This window comes from Fringilla coelebs, assembly GCF_963513975.1.
Source record: "Fringilla coelebs genome assembly, chromosome: 27".
Taxonomy (NCBI): domain Eukaryota; kingdom Metazoa; phylum Chordata; class Aves; order Passeriformes; family Fringillidae; genus Fringilla; species Fringilla coelebs.
The window spans coordinates 4209382-4228455 of NC_140053.1; the positions used below are offsets into that span (position 1 = coordinate 4209382).

Genomic DNA, 19074 nt, shown 5'->3' on the forward strand with positions numbered 1-19074 from the left:
GAAGAGTCCCTGTCTAACACTGCACATGTCAGAAGGCATCCAAATAATCTGCTTTTTATGGATATTTTTCCTGCTTCTCTCTTTTCCCTCTCTGTTCTCTGCAAGGGTCATGAGCTGCAGCATGTCCAGGCAGCCAGGCTGTGCCAATGTTTCAGCTCTCTTCCCCCTGATGCCCTTTGCTCTGGAGGGGATGTTTGCCAGGCATTAGGAAAACCAAAGCCCACCTGGAGATGAATCAGGCAGAGCACATGAAGGGACAATATGAAGATCTTCTCCAGACAAGCCACCAGTAAAAGGGAGCCTTGGACACAGGCAGCCCCAGGATTCAACAGGGCAGCTTCCCTGAGGGCAGGGGCTACAGGAAAGGTGAACATCCTCAAAGGTTCATGTCCTTGGTCTTCACCACCAGGAATTGCTGTCAAGAACTGAAGTTCCTGGTACTCCTTGGAACACCTGGAACAGAAAAGATTTCCCCAAGCAGAACAGAATCAAATGGAGGAACATTGAAACATACTGGTCTGAAATGAGTATGTGTGAATTGATGTTATGTGTTCACTGGTGTCAGTACAAAGCTTTTCTCAACTCCCTTTGAAAGTCACATCGACCATGAGATGCACCTGAGAACTGGAAGAAAGCCAGTGAATGTCTTGTCTTCAAGAGAGGCATGAAAGAGGAGTCAGGGAATAACAGGCTTGTCAGACTTGTCTTGATATCTGGAAAGGTGATAGGGAAACTCACTACAAAATCCAACATGCAGTGCTTAAGGAGGAGATGTGCTCAGAAAGGCCCTGGATGCAAAACCAGATTTCAAACTACACCAGTGAGGGATGAACTTCCCCGCCCTGCAGACATGGAGGCAGCTGGTAGCGTCCCAGGAGGGCAAGGGAATGCCTTCAGTAGGCAAATTTCCAGGGAGAGACTCTCCTGACCCATGGAGAGTCATGCTCTAATTTTGGCGTGAGGTCAAGCCAGGAGTGCGTGATGTCTGCAGGCTTTGTGCCAGGCAGGGCTGAATTCCCTTCCAGCAAGGGCAGCTCCATCCATAACCCTGGAGAACCATCTTCAAGCACTGGGCTGAGCCCAGACCCACAGCTCCAGGCAGCCAAAGGCCATTGCCCTCAGCCTGACTTGCTTGGCAGCACTGCCAGAGCTCAGGGTGTTTGCAGAATTGACAATGTGTGGCAGGACTTTGTGTGTCCTCCAGGTCAGGGCGCAAAGTGTGCAGCCAAAATGCTTCATGGGGTAAAAAGAGGGGAAAGAGAAGGCACTGTCCCAAGAGTGAACACATCCCTCAGGCAGTAAGGAAGTTCAGAACTCCACATGGGTCAATTTGAGCCTTGATTCCTGCCCATACGATTGTGTTCCTGCACAATAAATCCTTGTACTTCTCATTCCTCTACATGGTAGAAGCCTCCATGACTTAGTGGCAATGTCAGAAATGGGGAAGTGAAATGGCAAAAGAGATCAAAACCAAACCACAATCTGTGCCATTGGGCAGAATGTTTTGCTTTGAGATGAGTCTGTTGGAAAATTACTGCCCTTGTGCAGTGACTCTGGGCCTGGGGCAGTGCAGGAGCAGTATAAAAGCAGGACCTTCTCCTCACTCTGCCATCCACTCCTCTCACCTCCATCTCCTTGAGAACAAGGTGAGTCTGAAGCTTTTTCTCATCATTCTCCTCCTCCCATGGGATTTCTCAGTCTATACATGCTTTTTTGTCCCGTATGGATTCTTGCCATGGCTGAGGGAAGGAGACAGAAGGTGTATCATGGGGAAAGGCTGAGGCTTGTCTGAGGTGCTTCCAGAGCTATGGACCAGACAGGGATCTTCCTTGGTAGCTCTTGGCAGGCTCTTCCGAGGAAAGGAGAAGCCTGTGGGTCTCTCTATACAGCCCCTGGGCTTGTCTCCAGTTCATGCCTTTGGTCCTTCATGCTGGGGTGACAGGTTGATCCTCACCAACTCCTTGTGCTCTGTTTTCCCCTTCCCTGTCTCTCAGGTGCACCTGCAGCCCCAAGCCATGTCCTGCTACAGCCCGTGCCGGCCCTGCCAGCCCTGTGGCCCCACCCCGCTGGGCAGCAGCTGCAATGAGCCCTGTGTCAGGCAGTGCCAGGACTCCACTGTCATCATTGAGCCCTCGCCCGTGGTGGTGACCCTGCCCGGCCCCATCCTCAGCTCCTTCCCACAGAACACTGTGGTGGGATCCTCCACCTCTGCTGCTGTGGGCAGCATCCTCAGCTCTCAGGGAGTGCCCATCAGCTCTGGGGGCTTTGGCCTCTCTGGCCTGGGCAGTGGCCTCTGTGGCACGAGGAGCCTCCCCTGCTGAAGCTGCTGGCGCTGCCCTGGGAAGGATCCCAGGCACTGCCAGGATGGAACCGCCCTGGGCACGCAGCCTGGGCTTGGTGCTTCCTGAGGGGCTGAGCAGCCCCAGCAGCCCCTGCAGAGGGACAGGGCCAGCCTGGGCTCTTGGCAAGCACAGCCCAAGCCTGCCTCTGTCCCCTGCCACTCTCTCCTTTCCCTCCTGTCTCCTTGCTCCCCTGTGCTCCCCGGGGCTGTGAGTCCCACTCAGCCATCCTGGGGAGCACCTGCCTGCTCCACCCCTTTGTGGGCACCTGCTGGAAATCACACCTTGGAAAACAACAGACTGTTGTGTGCCCCTGGTGCTCTCTGCATTGGCACCTCACCTTGGATTGACCTAATTTTCCTGGTTTGACTCATTAAAGTTCTTTTGCATCGCAGTCCATGTGTTCCTCTCATTTATTCCCCTGCAGATCCTCTTTTGGGTTGATCTGTTTATCTCTACATTAAATTTCTCTTGCATCCCAGCCCATGCCTCTGTGTCATCCTTCCCCCTACAGGTATGATCTCTAGATGCCCAAACAGAGCAATGTTGACCAGGGTTGGTTCTGGGAGGGATTTCAGGGATGTTTGTGCAGTGATTGTTCACACAATGATTGTTAAATATCCTGCCTCTGTGGACACTCCAGACACACACAGTCAGGAGGAAGGGTATTTCTCTGGGAAGGTTTGTGGTGCATGAGGCATATGCAGACCCTTCATTATTCCCAGAAGGAAAATGGAACAGTTTACTGAGCCCTTTTCAGCCTTTGCAAATGAGTAAAAACCACTGCAGATCATGTGTGTAGGTAGACACAATGCTTTGACAGATTTACTCCATCTTAGGCTTCTGGAAACAGTTTTTTACATATTTTTGCAGACAGGACTGAAAGATGCCAGCTTCTCTGTGCTTGAAAATGTCTTTTGTCATATTTCCATGCAAGAGAAGCCTACACTGCTCTCCTGATATACAGTTAGGATTCTATAAACACACTATCTCTTGTACCTTAAGATGATTCTGCTCTTGATGCTACCAGGGAGCACTGGTAAGCCTTAGGCAAATTTAGAAAAAATTAGGCAAATTTAGAATAACCTTGGCCTGTAACTCCTAACTAGAACAGTGGGAAACCTTCTGGTGTAACTTCTTCCCCTAAAGGAAATCAGGGGATTGAAGGTCAATGCCTTTGCTCACATGTGTATGAGACTCCTCATTTGAAGTCAGTTCCAAAAGAGGGTGATTGCCCCGAGGAGAAGGGGGCTGTGAGTGTGAATGTCCAGGGAGGAGCACAAGTCTGATCAGGAGAAGCTGAGGGAGCTGGTGTTGCTCAGCCTGGATAAAAGGAGGCTTCACACTCTCCACAGCTCCCAGACAGGAGGGTGCAGCCAGGTGGGGCTCAGGCTCTGCTCCAAGGAAACAAGAGATAAAGTGAGTGAAAACAGCCTGAAGTTGTGCCAGGAGGGGCTTAGGTTGGTTATTCAGGAAAAATTCCTCACTGAAAGGGTGGTAAGACATTGCAACAGGCTCAAAGGACATGTAGATGTGGTACTTGAGGACCTTGGCACTGCTGAGGGATTAGTGGGATCTGATGATCTCAGAGGGATTTTCCAACCTTGACAATACTATGATTCTATGAAGCAGAGGCAGAATGATGGGCCCAAGCCTTGGCTTCCCAAAGCAGAGTCTCAGGCATCAGAATTATAAAAGCAAATGAGTTAATAGAGCAGTGCACAGCAGGTGAGCTCAAGCTGGTGCAAAGAAATCCCCAGGCAATGATATTCCTGCGACTTGGCACCTGCCCCCCACATGTGCTTGCACACACCCCTTGGTCCAAGTTTTGGTCTGGGGTCTTCTAACACCTCGCTAATTTTTTCTCCAAGTCAGTGCAGGGAGACATTCTGAGCTGACAGAGGTGCAGCTTCCTGATCTGCTCTGTCTTCAGGTGCACCACGGGACTAAAACAGCCCCAGGATAAACAGGCACAGGATAAACATGACTAAGCACCCAAACCATCAGTGTGTTATTGCTGTAAAATGTGGAGTATGTTAAATTTTCTTAAGAAATTATGTTCTTTGATGTGTGATCTTTGTAGACTTTCAAGACTAATCGACAAGAAAAGAGATTTAATCTGTGAAACAGAGAGCAGCCAGCAAACTGTAAGTCACATCCAGGTGTTAGAAAGACAACTTGTTCCTGGAATTGCCTTATTAAGGTTTAGGCTGGACATGATTCATTGATCTCAGAGCTACAGAGAGGTTAACAGAGCTTGTGAAGGAGGACAAAACACTGTACTGGGCACCAGGAATGTAGAATTTACAGCCTTCAAGGACATCTGGCAGAACTCCCAAGATAAGGAAGAAACTAACAAAGCCAACTCACCAACTGCGTTAAAATCAGCTCCAAGTGGGTAAAAGATAATTCTGTCAGAGGCAGGTCACAGCCACCAACACACAGACCACTGACCCAAGGAACCCCCTGACTCAGAAGAAGAGAAGGAGTGAGCACATGGGCTAATTAGCATGAGAAATGAGAGAATCATTAGCCAACAGAAGATCGAATACTAATTATTAGAAGAGCCATGTTACGTGTAGCCAATGAACGACCACACTCCTTTGTCTGCTAAAATGTACAAGTAGTAAAAAGTTTTAATATTTGGCATTGTGGAATTCCACTGAGCACCCAGGCTTGTGCAAGTCTGAGATAAATAAATGATATCTCCCTCCAGTGTGTAATTATTGGCTTGTTACATACCAGGTAATCAATGCAATTTTTGTGGGCAACATTATCAGTGTTGTTATAAATGATCAATGAGAAAGCCAAATTAATAATAAAAGCAAAATGTGAAAAACGCCAATCACTTTTTTTTTAATTTAAAAAGTTTAATAGTAATAAAATAGTTACAAAAATAGTAATACAATTAGAGTAATAATAATTTGGACAATTTGAATTAGGACAATATGAGACAATAGAAACAAAGAGTTATGGACGTCCAGATACCTTTTTCTGGGCAGCACAAGCTCGAAACAAAGGATTAACCCTTAAAAGCAGCAGCCTGTTGCATATTCATACACCTCATCCATGATGCATTAATTCCATTCAAACCCAGGATTCTGTCTGGGCAGTGTCAGCTTCTTCCTCTGAATCCTAACAGCACCTTCACCTTTGAGGCAGGAAGAAGTTCGTTTCTCCTGATAATGGAGCAATAAATTCTCTTTCTCTGAAAGATTTAGGTGTCCTGTGGCTGCTAGCTCGCTGCAAGTCCTTTCTTTAAAAAAAGTATCCTACATAGCATAATTTCTATTTTAACATTTTTTATAACCTAAAACTATCTTTTACACACTACTTAAGAGAATTAATACAGCGTTACTTTGTAACACAACACATATAATATTCATTTTAATATTTGCGAAAAGCCAATCATAAAATACGCATTTTTCACAGAAAGATTTTGATTTTGTGACCGAAAATGCGGTCTTCAATAGCCACAGTCAAAGGGACAGCGTCGAGATGGGTGCTGGATGAACCCTGATCCCGCCTCTATCGCATCGAACCCCCTCTGTTCACAAATGCCGTCTCATCAGGGCTGTTTTATACAGGTTTTTATGCCCAAGGCAGAGGAGCCCCGATTTCTTTTGTCACCACATATGCGTGAAGTCTCTTTTCTCTATGCAGGGCTGGACAATCGCTGTTTCTGAGAGGTGGCGGGTGTTGATCGAGTTATGGGAATCCGGTACCCAGATGTATGTTCCTGGTTATCTTGATTGAAGATATTTATCAAGTGTTCATCGCTTTTGGGTGCTCCCTGATGGTCCCGGGAAGGGCCCATCTCCACACTGGCCACGTCTTTTTGCTTCCTAATTAGACTTTCTTTCCTTGCTGCCATCTGCAGTTTCACAATTTCGATGTGGCAATCTGTCTCCTGAGTGTCAGTGGTCTTAGGTTTTAAGATTTTTGTTACATACACAATTTTATTTACAACTTTATCTCATATCTATTTCATATAAGCACAAATTATCTCACACCACATATTACAATAACCAGCGCCTAAGGCTGAAGCAGTCCCAATCAAAAGCATCATGAGTCTAAGCCTAGCTCGTTCTGTCTGATTAGGTTTATTTCGGCTGAACATTCCGCAACACCTCAGGGCGGTTTCAGGGTCCCGCTCGGGGTTCGGGGCCCAGCGCCGCTCCAGGCCCGGCCGCCCTCGCGCTCGGCGTTACCGCGGCAACCGCGGCTGGGCGGGAAGGGCGAGACCGGCCCGGCCCCACGAGGGACCCCACAGCAACCCCGAGGCGGACTCGGACCCACAGGGGACCCCACAGCAACCCCGAGGCGGACTCGGACCCACAGGGGACCCCACAGCAACCCCGAGGCGGACTCGGACCCACAACCCACCCCACAGCCAACCCCGAGGCGGACTCGGACCCACAACCCGCCCCACAGCAACCCCGAGACGGACTCGGACCCACAACCCGCCCCACAGCCAACCCCGAGACGGACTCGGACCCACAACCCGCCCCACAGCCAACCCCGAGGCGAATTCGGATCCACAGCCGACCTTCCGCCCCCCCAACCAACCCCGAGGCGGGCTCGGCCCCACAGCCGGCTCCACACTCCGCCCCCACAACCGACCCCGAGGCAGACTCGGACCCGCAGCCGGCTCCTTACTTCTCCCCAGAGCGGACGCAGCCCCGGAGCAAACCCCGGCCGGCCCCGCCATGGAACTCGAGGAGGACTTGGGTGAGGTTTGAGGCTTGGTTGGGAGGGACGGGGAAAGCGCCCGTCGGTGCGGGCATGGCCGGGACCACACCGGCGCCACTGGGTCTGTTCCCCCTCGGGCCGAGTTTGTCACTCCCCGCGGGCCGGCCCTGTCCCCCATCCCGGGCCACGTCTGTCCCCTCTCGGCCCGGCTCCGTCCCCATGCCCGGTGCCCGAGCCGGGCGGGCCCTCTCCCGCTGATTCCAGCCCGGGTCGCCCCACCAGGTGCTGCTGGTGCGGGTGAGGTCGGCCTGCAGGATTTGACTGAATAAACGACTTTGTTTTGTCTTTTCGAGCGTGGCCTCTCCCCGTGTGTCCCGGCTCAGCCGCTCCAGGCAGTTTTGGGCCCGTTTGAACGCAGTGTCAGGTACAAGGATCTCCCTGCATGTGGCGTTGTGTTGGTGGTGCCTTTGGTGGTTTCAGCCGTGTATAAATTACAGCTGCTTGGCTGCCTGAGCTGCTCTTGTGCTGCTGAGGACTCTGCTCTTCCTCTGCTGCTCGTCTCTGTCCCCTTTCCCTTCACTGGCCACACACTTGGTCTTGTGTGGCACCAGTTCAGAGAGAGAAGCTATTGGAAAAATCTCTAACAAGTAATGTTTAGTCTTGTGAATTCCTTAAACAGACAGTGCTTAATCCTGTATTTACGTATATCAGTGATTAACATGCACTAGTGAGTATCTTAGCCGGGAGAATAAAGACTGTGTTCCTGATAAAGGGTGTATCTTGGCCAGACCCGATAGTTGGAATGCATTCAAGGAGAAGAAACCCTCCTCAGAAGGGAGGAGGGGATGTTTGGAGGAGCATACCGCAAGCAGCCAGTGCTAAAAAAAATTGCTGCTTTTAAATACTGAAATAACAGTGTTAAAATGTTTAATGTTTTACAACGTTTTTGGTGACAAAGCCACTTGTGATTGCTCTTCCAGGGGCCAGTGCAAAGCCAGGTGCTCTAATTCCCCCGAGTGGGCTGTTGAGGTGAGAGGTGCTCAGAGGCAGCAGCACTGCACAGCCCAGATGGAAACAAGGATCCTCTCTGTCCCTTCTCTTTCCAAGTGCCTCTTAGCCTGAATTCTGTTTGTTGGGACTTCTGGAACAGCATTTTAACAGCTGCCAGCCTGGGGCCTGATGGAGCCACGTATGTCAGAGAGCAGGGCAGAGGCAGCAGCAGCCAGTGCCTAGAGCTGGGTTAGCTCCTGCATAATCAAATCCTGAATGTGCTGGAAGCTCCTGCAGCGAGAGTGGCAAAGCAGAAAGGATGGGAGCAGCCCAGGCTGCTTGGTGTGTACCCCACAGACAGACCCACAGGCAGTACTGGGGCCTTGTGTCTCCTCCTGGCTGCCTCTCTTCCTCACTCAGAATATGCGTCTTTATTAATATTTATATTTTAATCTGTTTTATGGATTATTACGTATGCATGGATTCACAGTGCTTCATGTTCAGTATGTTTGTTCCTCAGTGTTTTTAGTAATGCCTCAGCTCCCAAATAATTACATTATTAAAAGCTTCATTCAGAGTCTTGTGTACCATGTTAGGCACACTGCTTCCTCCAGAATGTAACTCAGTTCCCTCACATTCTGCCTCCTGCAAAACAAGCTGTTGATGGAAAAAAGATTTGGTTTAGCTGCTGGAGGTGCTGGTGGGTGTGACATGATCCCACTGATCCTCCTCCAGGAGAGCTGGGAAGTGCTGCTGGCTTTCCCTTGGAGTAAGGGTGGTTGCCTCCCTAATAAGGTAACCCAAAGAGTTATTACACTCACTGGTGCTGACTCTCCTCTGTTTTAACTAATGTCCCAGTTATGAGAACTTCAAGTTTAATTAATTTGGTTATGCAAAGCAGGTGCCTGACTTAATGAATGGTTTCAGACTAAGAGCAACTGGTTGAACTCCCTCAGACCACAGCCCTGATGTGGTGCTGTGGGGTTTTCCCCAGTGTGTGAGTGAGTCTCATCTTCCTAACCAGATGCTCTTCCCTGTTCTCTTTCCCCCAGATATGTTGGATCCAGAGAGGTTAATCCAGTGCCCCTTGGTTAAACACCATTGGATCAGAGCCCGGCGGTTTCCCTATCACCTGGTGAAGTGTAAGGAGGTGAGCTGGGCAGGCGGTGACTGAGTGACTCTGTGCTTGTCAGTAGTCTCTGTGTTCCTGCCTTTCCTGACAAGTAGCCCTGTTTAACTTTTATTTCCTAGAACTTCAGCATTTGTTCAGTGATAGCTCCAGGCACACAGGAATTCACCCATTGACAGTCTGGCTCTGTTGGAAGGAGACAGAGATCCTACATGGTTAGTTCAGGAAGGAGACTCTGGTCTCTCCCAGCAGCTCACAGGGAGGCCATATTCATTTTTCCACTTTCAGGATGAGGTGGGATAGTGATCATCAAGCAGATAAAGCCAGTGTCTAAGTAATTAGCAAAAGAGCTTGGGGATTGTCACTGGTCCATCTGAAGATGCCACAGTGTGTTCTTTGCAGTGGCAGGGGTCTGGGTGGAGAATGTCCCTCTTGCTTGGGACAATCAAGTTTGTTGAGTTCCCTTGATCCATTATGCATAAAATCCAATTAACATTTCCACTCAGCTTAGTCTCCCATTGCTCTGTGCAGAACACAGCCCTGACCCAAATGAGAACACTGCAAGCAGAACAAGTTGGATCTTCTTGGCTGGAACTGTTTAAGAATCATGGAATCACAGAATGGTTTGTCTTGGAAAGGACCTGAAAGTCCCTGCCATGGCAGGGACACCTTCTACTGCCCTCCAAGCCCTGTCCAGCCTGGCCATGGACACTTCCAGAGATCCAGGGGCAGCCACAGCTGCTCTGGGCACCCTGTGCCAGGGCCTGCCCACCCTCACAGGGAGGAATTCCTTCCCAATATCCCACCTATCCCTGGCAGTGGGAGGCCCCTCACTCGTGCCAGGTGACAGCAGGGATGGACACCTATGGACATGGCAGCCCTGGCTGTACCAGGCAGGGAGTGCCAAGGGCCTTGGGTGTGCTGAAGCCAGGGATCAGCAGTGGTGCAGGAGGAACTGCCTGGAGCAGCCTTGGGTGTGAGTCTAATCCCTGCCCAGCAGAGCAGGCAAGCACTGGTCCAGTGGCAGAGCTGGGGTTTTCCCAGTAATGCTCTGTCCCTTGCAGGAGATAATTTACTGAAGTGACAGCTGAGCTCTGCCACTGGAACTGGTGCCTGCCATAATGGAAATCCAGGTGGAATGCTGCCAGCTCCCTGGCTCTTCTAAAAAGCTTACAGAATTTCTCTGCTTGTGTGCCCATTTAGTTAAAACACATCTGAAGGGTTTAGATTTGCCTGATGTCTCTCCCCTACTGGTTTTTAAATGGTTTCATTTGTGCTTTAAGCCATGCAGTTATACCACCAGCACTCCAGAGAACTGTAGGGAGTTTGCTGCAGGTCTGTTCCACTTCAGTCAGGATGGCTCAGTTTCTGTGAATTGTGTTTTGAAAAAAAGTCATGTTCATTTCCCCTTTTGTATTTAGTGAGTGTCTAACCAATACACTGCAATTTCTTGTTCATTTTTGTATTTTTCAAAGCAACACCACAAACATCCCAGTCTTTTTTTCCTGTGTATCAACAAGAGATAAGTGAATTTGACAGCTGTGCCACATAATTTTGGTTTTCCCTTGTCCAGAGCAACCCTGAAATTGCAAAGAAATTGGCCACGTGCCCCTTCAACGCTCGTCACCTGGTTCCTCAGGCTGACCTCAGCAACCACATCATGAAGTGCAATGACAAAGCCTTCGTGGAGCAAGACGTGGGTAAGAGACCCCCTGTGCACCCTGGGGACTGAGGTGTCCTCATGGAATAACCCAGAAGTGGGAGGCAGGCTGTCTGTAGTTTTGTGTGATACAGCAGCTTTGGGGAAGCTTGATCTCATTTGCTTGGCTTTATTGGGCAGTTTCTTGAGAATATGGCAGATGCTCTGGATAGGCTTTGCATATATTTTGTTATCTGGCTTGTTGAATGGAAAGGTTTTACCCAAAACTGTGCAGGACGTGCCTCTGGAAGGAGGAGTGGGATGCATTAATGGCCACAAGGATGGGCTGCTCCTCTTGCAGAGCTGATCTCCCTTTGACTCTTGCACGCCACAGGGCACACAGTCTTCTGTAGAAGTGCACAGGCAGTGATGCCTGCATCCATGTCAGCAGGTTTCCTCTTCACTCCAGAATTCCTGCTCAGAGTTCCAGGGAGCAGAGTATTCTCTTTTTCATTGAAAAAGGCAAATTTGAAGTTGCTGGATTGCAGCTGTCCCCAACCTGTTTGCTTTGAGTGGGGCTTGCTCTAAAGCCCAGAGGTGTTTTACAGGTTTAGCCAAAGTGTTCAGTGGATTTAAGGAGTGCTGGTCACTGTGTTTTCTCTCTTCCTGAAGTGAGCCGGTCCTCTGAGTTCCCACAGGAGCAGCTGAATAATGGGAGCACATGGCAGGCACCTCCAAGTGCTGAAGACTGGGAAACAGGTGAGGAATCTGCTGCCTTCTTCCTGACCATGTCCTCCAGCTCCTCTGGGGACAGTGTGAGCCCAGGAGTGCTCAGGGCTGCCTTGTAGGACACTTTGCTTATGCTCCTTCCTATGAACATGGATCTCTGCACCCAGCAGGCTTGGCTTGCTATAGAGAGCAATCCAAAATTCCTGCCAGAACAAGCATGGGAAAAGATTTCCAAGCATCCCTTCCTCCCATAAGAGCTTTTGTACCTTATGTGGGATGATAGCAATGGAAACATGTTCCTCAGTGAAGCAGACACATTCCTCAAAGGTCAGCTTTTCCTCCCTCTTGAACATGTAAAAATAGGACAGAGATGTTCCTGATCACAGAATCCCTGAATGGTTTGGCTTGGATGGCACCTTAAAGTTCATCTCATTCTGTGGGCAGGGACACCTTCCACTGTCCCAGGCTGCTCCAAGTCCCATCCAGCCTGGCCTTGGACATTTCCAGGGGTCCAGGGGCAGCCACAGCTGCTTTGGGCACCCTGTGCCAGGGCCTCAGCACCCTCCCAGGGAACAATTCTTTCCCAATATCCCATCCAGCCCTGCCCTCTGGCAGTGGGAAGCCATTTAAGCCAATGATCTGAAGGTGGTTTCTGGGTTTTGAGCCACAATGTCTGCTTTCTTTTGCAGACTTGCTGGAGGGATCTGAGTCTACTTTTGTGTGGGGTGTGATCAACTCTACCATGAACAGGTAGGGAGTGCAAGTTTGATTTTTTACATCAGTGTTTGTTTATACAAATATTGCAGCCATCTCCCAGCCTCACCTTGATGGCTGGACAGGAGCTGCCTTTGCTGCTGTAGAGCCCTGGGAGGAGAGATGCTGCTGGTTCAGTGTTTCCTGCTTCCTCATATGGCCTGGACCAGAGCAGGAAACCCTCAGGAGCGCTGATACTGCTCCTGTGTGCCTGTGACAGGCTACTCCTCCTGCCCGTGGCCTGTGTTCAGGGACTCAATGGATGTCTGGGCAATGTAGGGAGAAAGGTGGTCCCTTGTGAGATCCCTTGTGAGCTCCTGGGGCCTGGCAGATGTGCTGGAGTTGGGCCCTGTGTCAGCACAATCCTCCCCTCGTGCCCTTTCCAGAGTGTGGTCAGAGTTTGGGGCTAGGGGCAGCAAGGAGCTCAGTGCCCAGCTGTGAACAGGAAGGGGCTGCTCTGGCTGGCAAAGTGTTTTATGGTTTATTTGACAGGTTCGTTTACAATCCAGCAATAATCCTGCCCCTGCAGCTCTGTGTTCTGTGTGAGCTCTTCCATAGGGGCTGACAGCAGCACTGCCTGGTTCCACCTGTCAGACTCCTTACAAAACCTTTGAGTGTTCAGAGCACATCCAGCTCTCCTCAGCACCACCAGCATGGTGGCACAGAGTAAGAGTTGCCTCCTCGAGCTAGGTCTCATAAGCTCTTGGAGTCTATTTCACACCCAAGGTAGCTCAGCTACCTTTGGAGGCATAAAATCAGCAGGATGGCTTCTGTTGCAGTGTTGGAAACAAAGAGGTTTAATAAAAGGCAAAATAACAAACTCTTCACAGAGAAAAACCAAGCCAGGTGCAAGAGGTTCTTGCTTCTGGTAAAACACCTCACAAAAGCCATTGGTTTCTTTGTTCTCTTCTTTTCCTAGTGAATTGCTTAGGTGGGACCTTTTGGCCTCTGTCCAATTAACTATCCTTAAGTTTGAGGTGAAGTCCCCCAGGTCCTATGAGGTGCCTTTTCACCTAATTGAGGAGAGAAACTTCTGGGCTTCTTTCCTTTTTAAGAGGACAAAGGATAGTTTTTTCGCTCCATCAACAGGGGGCACATTCCTATAGCACAGCACCATCCCCCAGGGCCTTGCTGCAGTAAAATGCATAAATGTGAGCCAGAAGTAACAAAAGCCACTTAATTCCAGCCCCATCAGTGACCAGAACAACTCCTTGCCCTCCCGGATGCGGCCCCCTGAGACCCTCCCGTACAGCGTGTCTGCAGGCCTGTGAGTACTGAGCTCCTGAAATCTCTGGAGCAGCACGTTGTGGCTCCCACTGCATGGACAGGAGGGGCTGTATGGAACATTCTGAGGGAATCTGCTGCTCAGATCGTCCTCTGTGTCCTTCCTTTGAGGCATCCTCTCTGTTCTTTCCTTGCTCCATTCCTGTGGCCCAGGTTAGGCAGAGCTGTTTCTGGCCACATTGGCTCTGTCTCTCTAAACACAGCATCCCCATTATCCCCTTTCACCCCCCACCCTGCCCCTGACTTAAACCAAATTGTTCCTTTGCTTTATGTTCTGTTCACTGTCAGGCCCAGCTAAGTCAGAGCTGAGGTGAAACAGGGTCCTTAAACCAGCACCACTGGGGGGAAAAGTACCAAATTCCATCTGGGGGAGAGAGAGAAGAAGCTCCCTGTGGGAAAGTGTCTAATGCTGAAAGCAAAGATTTTTATTTGCCTTTAGCAGCAAAGCAACAGTTTAAAGATGCTTTGAGGAATGATTGTCCTGCTTCCCACTGGGAGCAGTTAAACCTGGTGCTCTCAGGGCAGTGCAGACACAGCTCCCTGCACAGCCAGTGCATTGCCACAGTGTTGGGCTGAGTCTGGCAAACCAAACTGAAATGGCAGTTGTAGACAAGCCCTTTTGCCAAGGGGACAAGTCCTGCCCCTGCAGAGGCCTCTGTCTCTTGGGGGAGTGGGGGAGGTCGTTGTATCTTTGTCCATCTCATTCAAAAATTGTATCTTGTCCTTTCCAGAATTCGGAGTATTAGTTCCTCCCCTTGGAATGTAGTTTTGCCCCAGCAGTAAGTGCCTCCCTGGTTTGGACAGAAGAGCTCCTGCAGAAGACAGACATGCTCTGGATCTGATGACAGGACTCTCTACACCTGGCTTTTGTTGCTTTAATCTATTTCTTGTAACATTTGAATATGTGGAACTGTCCTTGGTTGGCAGATGTTTCCCCCAACCACTTGTTTTAAAAGTTACCCTCACCTTTACTTGGTGAATTTTGTTACTGTTTTTGAAAAAATAGACTGATAAATGTACAGAGAAACCTTCCTAGCCCAGCCCTGGGTCATGGTGGCTCCCTGTGAACAGGAAAAACATCATAATTGCCATGTCTCTGTTTTTTGTAACAGGAAAACTTTAAGGTATTTTACTGTGCATGCACGTTTTTATTTTGTTGGAGTCTCAGTTTGTCCACTCAGGGCATGACAGGCATTCAGGTTGGGTTTTAAACTGTGTTGTTATTTGCAGAGACTGCTTTGAGAGCATCCTGACCTTAACTTTTGCACCTTCACAGCTTGGGCCTTGCCTTTGTCACCTTAGGCCTTACCTTTGTCTCCTGTGTGTGAAGGACTTCCCCAGGCAGGCCTTAACAGAGAATCCTCTGCAAGTTCCTTGCATCACACACAACCTCAAACTGGGGAAGTTTCAGGAGGACACTGAGGTGCTTTTCCAGTTTCCATTAGAGTTTTGCAGTTTTCTAATGCTTGAAACATGTTTCAGAGCTCTCAGGTACCTGTTCTGTATTGGGGGAGGAAGGGAGTAGGAATGGTTTAAATCAGTAAAAATGCATGTTTGGGACTGAAAATGTTCAGATCAAGCAGTATATTTCTAAACATGCAAAAGTACAAAATGGGATCTAAATAGCCAACCATAAGGAATTAAGAAGCCAGATATGATGTTTGTCTAGAAAGAGATTAATGCCTTCATATTTTCCCCTAAAGACTGGATTTCCACCATCTGTATACTACCACTAGAAAATAATACATGTTTACTTGAATGTGCAAAATTAATATTCTTTTAAAGTTCTGTCAATTTACAACAAGGTTCTTGTTAGCAATTTAGAATAAAAATGTTTTAAATTCCCTGCAACTGCTTTTCTTTGGAGTCAATAAGTGCTGTCATGGGAAGTTCTCCTTTTCACCTTAATTTCTTTTCTGTCACCTGGATTGAAAGTGGTGACAAACACCTGCTGTGATTGTTTCTGCTGTGTTGTATTTGACACAGAATATTTTTTCAGGTGTGTCACAGGTCACTCTGGTGACAGAGTATGGATTTTGCTGTGACAAATCCTGGGTTCAAGCCTCTTGTGCTGGGTGGGTTTTGAGTGCCAGAGCCTTCACCCCATTCCCTGGAGGCTGCATGGCCTTGCCAGGAGCAGATGGGATATAGAGTCAAAATCACAGACCTCACGGGAAGGGACCTTAAAGCCCACCCAGTGCCACCCCTGCCAGGGCAGGGACACCTCCCACTGTCCCAGGCTGCTCCAAGCCCCATCCAGCCTGGCCTTGGGCACTGCCAGGGATCCAGGGGCAGCCCCAGCTGCTCTGGGCACCCTGTGCCAGGGCCTGCCCACCCTCACAGGGAAGAATTTCTTTCCTAACATCTAATGTAAATCTCCCCTCTTCTAGCTAAAAACTGTTCCCCTTTTCCTGTCCCTGCCTATGCAAGAAGTCCCTCTCCCTCTTTTTTTACAAGCCTTTAGGCACTGGAAGGGGCTCTGAGGTCTCCTGGGAGCCTTCTCCTCTCCAGGCTGGACAGCTGTTGGAATTTCAGGCTCTTTTTTGCTCCAAGGTCAGGGTGAATGATGTTTTTGAAGTCTCACTCTGAAGTTTATTATCCTTATCTATTACAAACTCACAAGATGTGAGCTCTCTCTTAACAAGTCAAGAAAGTGAGGTAAAATGGTGTTTGTTCAAGGCTATTTAAGTCCCAATTATCCAATAAACCGTTGACATCTATATTATTTATGTTTCTAACCCAGTTATGATCACCTAAAACCCACAATCTTTCATTCAATTAGTGAAAATCACCCAGATCCAGGAAGAAGGTGCAAAAAAGACATCCACACCCAAAATTCTCCATCTTGGCTCCCATATATCACCACACACTAAAACCCCAAACCTAAGTTTTTTCACACAATACTATCCAAACCACACACACACTGTTTCTGTGCTATCACTCAAATTTTGAAGCCTTTTCCAAGGTCTCAGGTCAAACGAGGTGTTTACTGGAGGGTTGGCACCCTGAAATTCAGACAGCTCAAAGCTCTGAGCCATCAGAGTTCAGCAGAGCCCCAGCTCTCTGTCCCTTGGACCATTTCTGTTCCATGAGCAGGGTGCACTGTGGGGGTGCTCACAGGGGTCCCAGGATGAGGGGAGAGATGAGAATCTTGACTCCATATTTCAGAAGGCTGATTTATTATTTTATGATGTATATTAAAAGAAAATGATATATTAAAACTACACTAAAATAATAGAAGAAAGGATTTCATCAGAAGGCTGGAAAGGAAAAGGAGTGGAATGGTAATAAAATCTTGTGACTGACCAGAGAGTCTGAGACAGCTGGACTGGGATTGGCCATTAATTAAAAACAACCACATGAGACCAATCAAAGATGCACCTGTTGCATCCCACAGCAGCAGATAATTATTGTTTACATTTCCTTTCTGAGGCCTCTCAGCTTTTCCAGAGAGAAAAATCCTTGCAAAAGGATTTTTCATAAAATATGTCTGTGACAGTGCACTCTCCTTGGCCTTTCTGTGCTGACCTCTGTCCTTGCCAAGTCCTGTCCCATCTGTGCCTTGGCTTTCCTGACCCCATCCCTACACACCCGATGCAGACATCCCATAATAGCCCAAGGCAGCAAATCCCTTTTGCTGTGCCCAGCACAGCCAAGGGCTCTGACAATATTCCTGCCCTGTATTTGCAACTCCAGGATAGTTTCCAGTCCTGCTGGGCTTTAATTTCTACTGCCCTTCCCAGAACTGATAGGACTCTGATCCCTCTGATCCCCCCTCCTTTGTCTTGGCCCTTCCCCTCCCTGAGCCAAGGCACAAAGATTTCCAAGAGGGGTGGAACAGGAGCCTGACAATGCTGGGGGAGAGGGAAACTCCATGCCAGGATTTCCTGGGTGTGGGAAATCTCCATGCCAGGAATCTCCATGCCAGAATTCCCCTGGGTGCAGGGCTCACTCCGGGGGCTGGGGAGGGAAGGGCTCCATCACTCACAAGCCTTGAGGAGAGAAAGTGAGGCAGGAGCAGGGAGCTCACAGAGCTTTTTCCCTTTACCCACCACACCTTCACCTTTTATGGCTTGGGAAAAGAATTGCCATTTTCCTCCTCCACTGAGACTGCCAGCCCTGGGCACTGTCACCATGGACTTGTAAGGAGGTTGATTTTTAACACATCCCCTCGTGCTCAGACATTCCAGGGTTAACCTGAGGAAGAGTGAACAGGGAGAGGCAGACACAGAGCAGGCTTTGGGCCAAGTACAAACATCCTCTGGTACTTACCTACACTATCTTCCTTCTAAATTAATTCTGTCCCACCCAATCATCATCTCTTATCACTCATTATCTCCCCCTCTATTCTGCACATACCTCACCCCCATTTCACTGGTTTTAAGTGCTCAAATACTGACTGGTTTAGTCTCTTTGTTTAAAAACATTTCCCTCTCAGATTTAACCCCAGCCAGCAACTAAACATCTCAGCTCACTGCCCCCCACAGGGAGATGGGGGAATTGGGGAGAAAAAAGTAAAACTCAGGGGTTGAGATAAGAACAGTTTAATAATAATAAAAAAATAATGAGGGAGGGAGAGAGGGGAGACATAAAACCCCAGACAGACAAGTGCTGGCCAGTACAGTTGTTCAGCACCCTCTGACCCCTCCCAGCCCATCATTCCCAGTTTATGCCCTCAGAATGACTCTGTGGTGTGGAATATCCCTTTGGCCAGTTCAGGTCGCCTGTCCTGGCCCTGCTCCCTGCCAGCTCCTTGAGGCAGAGCCTGGGAAACTGAAAAGTCCTTAATTTAAACACAAACACAAACTATTGCTGTGTTATCAACATTACTCCCATACTGAATCCCAAACACACCCCTGGGAACAGCTGCTGGGGAGGAAATTAACTCAATCCCAGGTGACACCAGGGCATAAAATCTTTCTTGAATTTCTTCCACATGCCCAGTCCCCCTCACACACACTCCTGGAGCATCAGTCCCACTTGCAGCTGCTGCTCAGGGTATCAAAGCCCCTCAGGGGCCCACCCTGGACAGGACCCAGTGCAGCCCCCCCAGCACTACCACCTCTGCATCGAGCTCACACATACAGCACTGACAGCTTCCTGCAGTCTTTGCTGCTATTTTCTGATTTAGTATTTTGTAGCTGTGGGGACTGGAATGACTTCAAAAGAGAAGAGCAAGAGGGAGATAATCCAAGCCCTTGATCTCACATTTTTAATCCACAATCTCTTTATCAACAACCACACTTTGCCCTCCAAGCTCTTCCTTCACTTCTCCTAATTAGAACCCCCTCACCCGCACCACTGGCAGGTAGAGAGGAAGGTCTGGCCCCTCTCAGGCCCTAAGGGGGAGTGGGCAGAGCACAGCAGGGCCTGGATGTGCCCCCAGCTGCCCCCACTCCTGTTCCATCACCCACCCATTTCCAGCTCTGGGGCTGTCCCACCTGGCACATCCCACCAGTCTGACCAGTGAGGCCCAGCACAGGCTCCTGCTCCTTCCAACCCCACTGCAGTGGGACCAT

The 19074-nt window shown here is 49.1% G+C and overlaps 2 protein-coding genes across 2 annotated transcripts; both read left to right on the forward strand.

Moving 5' to 3' along the window:
• Positions 1–2015: 2015 nt before the first annotated feature.
• Positions 2016–2321, forward strand: LOC311163376 (feather keratin Cos1-1/Cos1-3/Cos2-1-like; the record flags this gene model as incomplete). The annotated part of the gene is made up of 1 exon (XM_084222206.1): positions 2016–2321. The coding sequence occupies one exon, from the start codon at positions 2016–2018 to the stop codon at positions 2319–2321; it is 306 nt and encodes a 101-aa protein (XP_084078332.1).
• A 4727-nt stretch (positions 2322–7048) lies between these two features.
• LOC311163364 (gametocyte-specific factor 1-like) lies at positions 7049–14338 on the forward strand (the record flags this gene model as incomplete). Its single annotated transcript, XM_084222194.1, has 7 exons — positions 7049–7070; positions 9074–9171; positions 10724–10850; positions 11462–11548; positions 12208–12268; positions 13458–13538; positions 14287–14338. 7 exons carry the CDS (start codon positions 7049–7051, stop codon positions 14336–14338), a joined length of 528 nt encoding a protein of 175 aa, XP_084078320.1.
• Positions 14339–19074: the final 4736 nt, after the last annotated feature.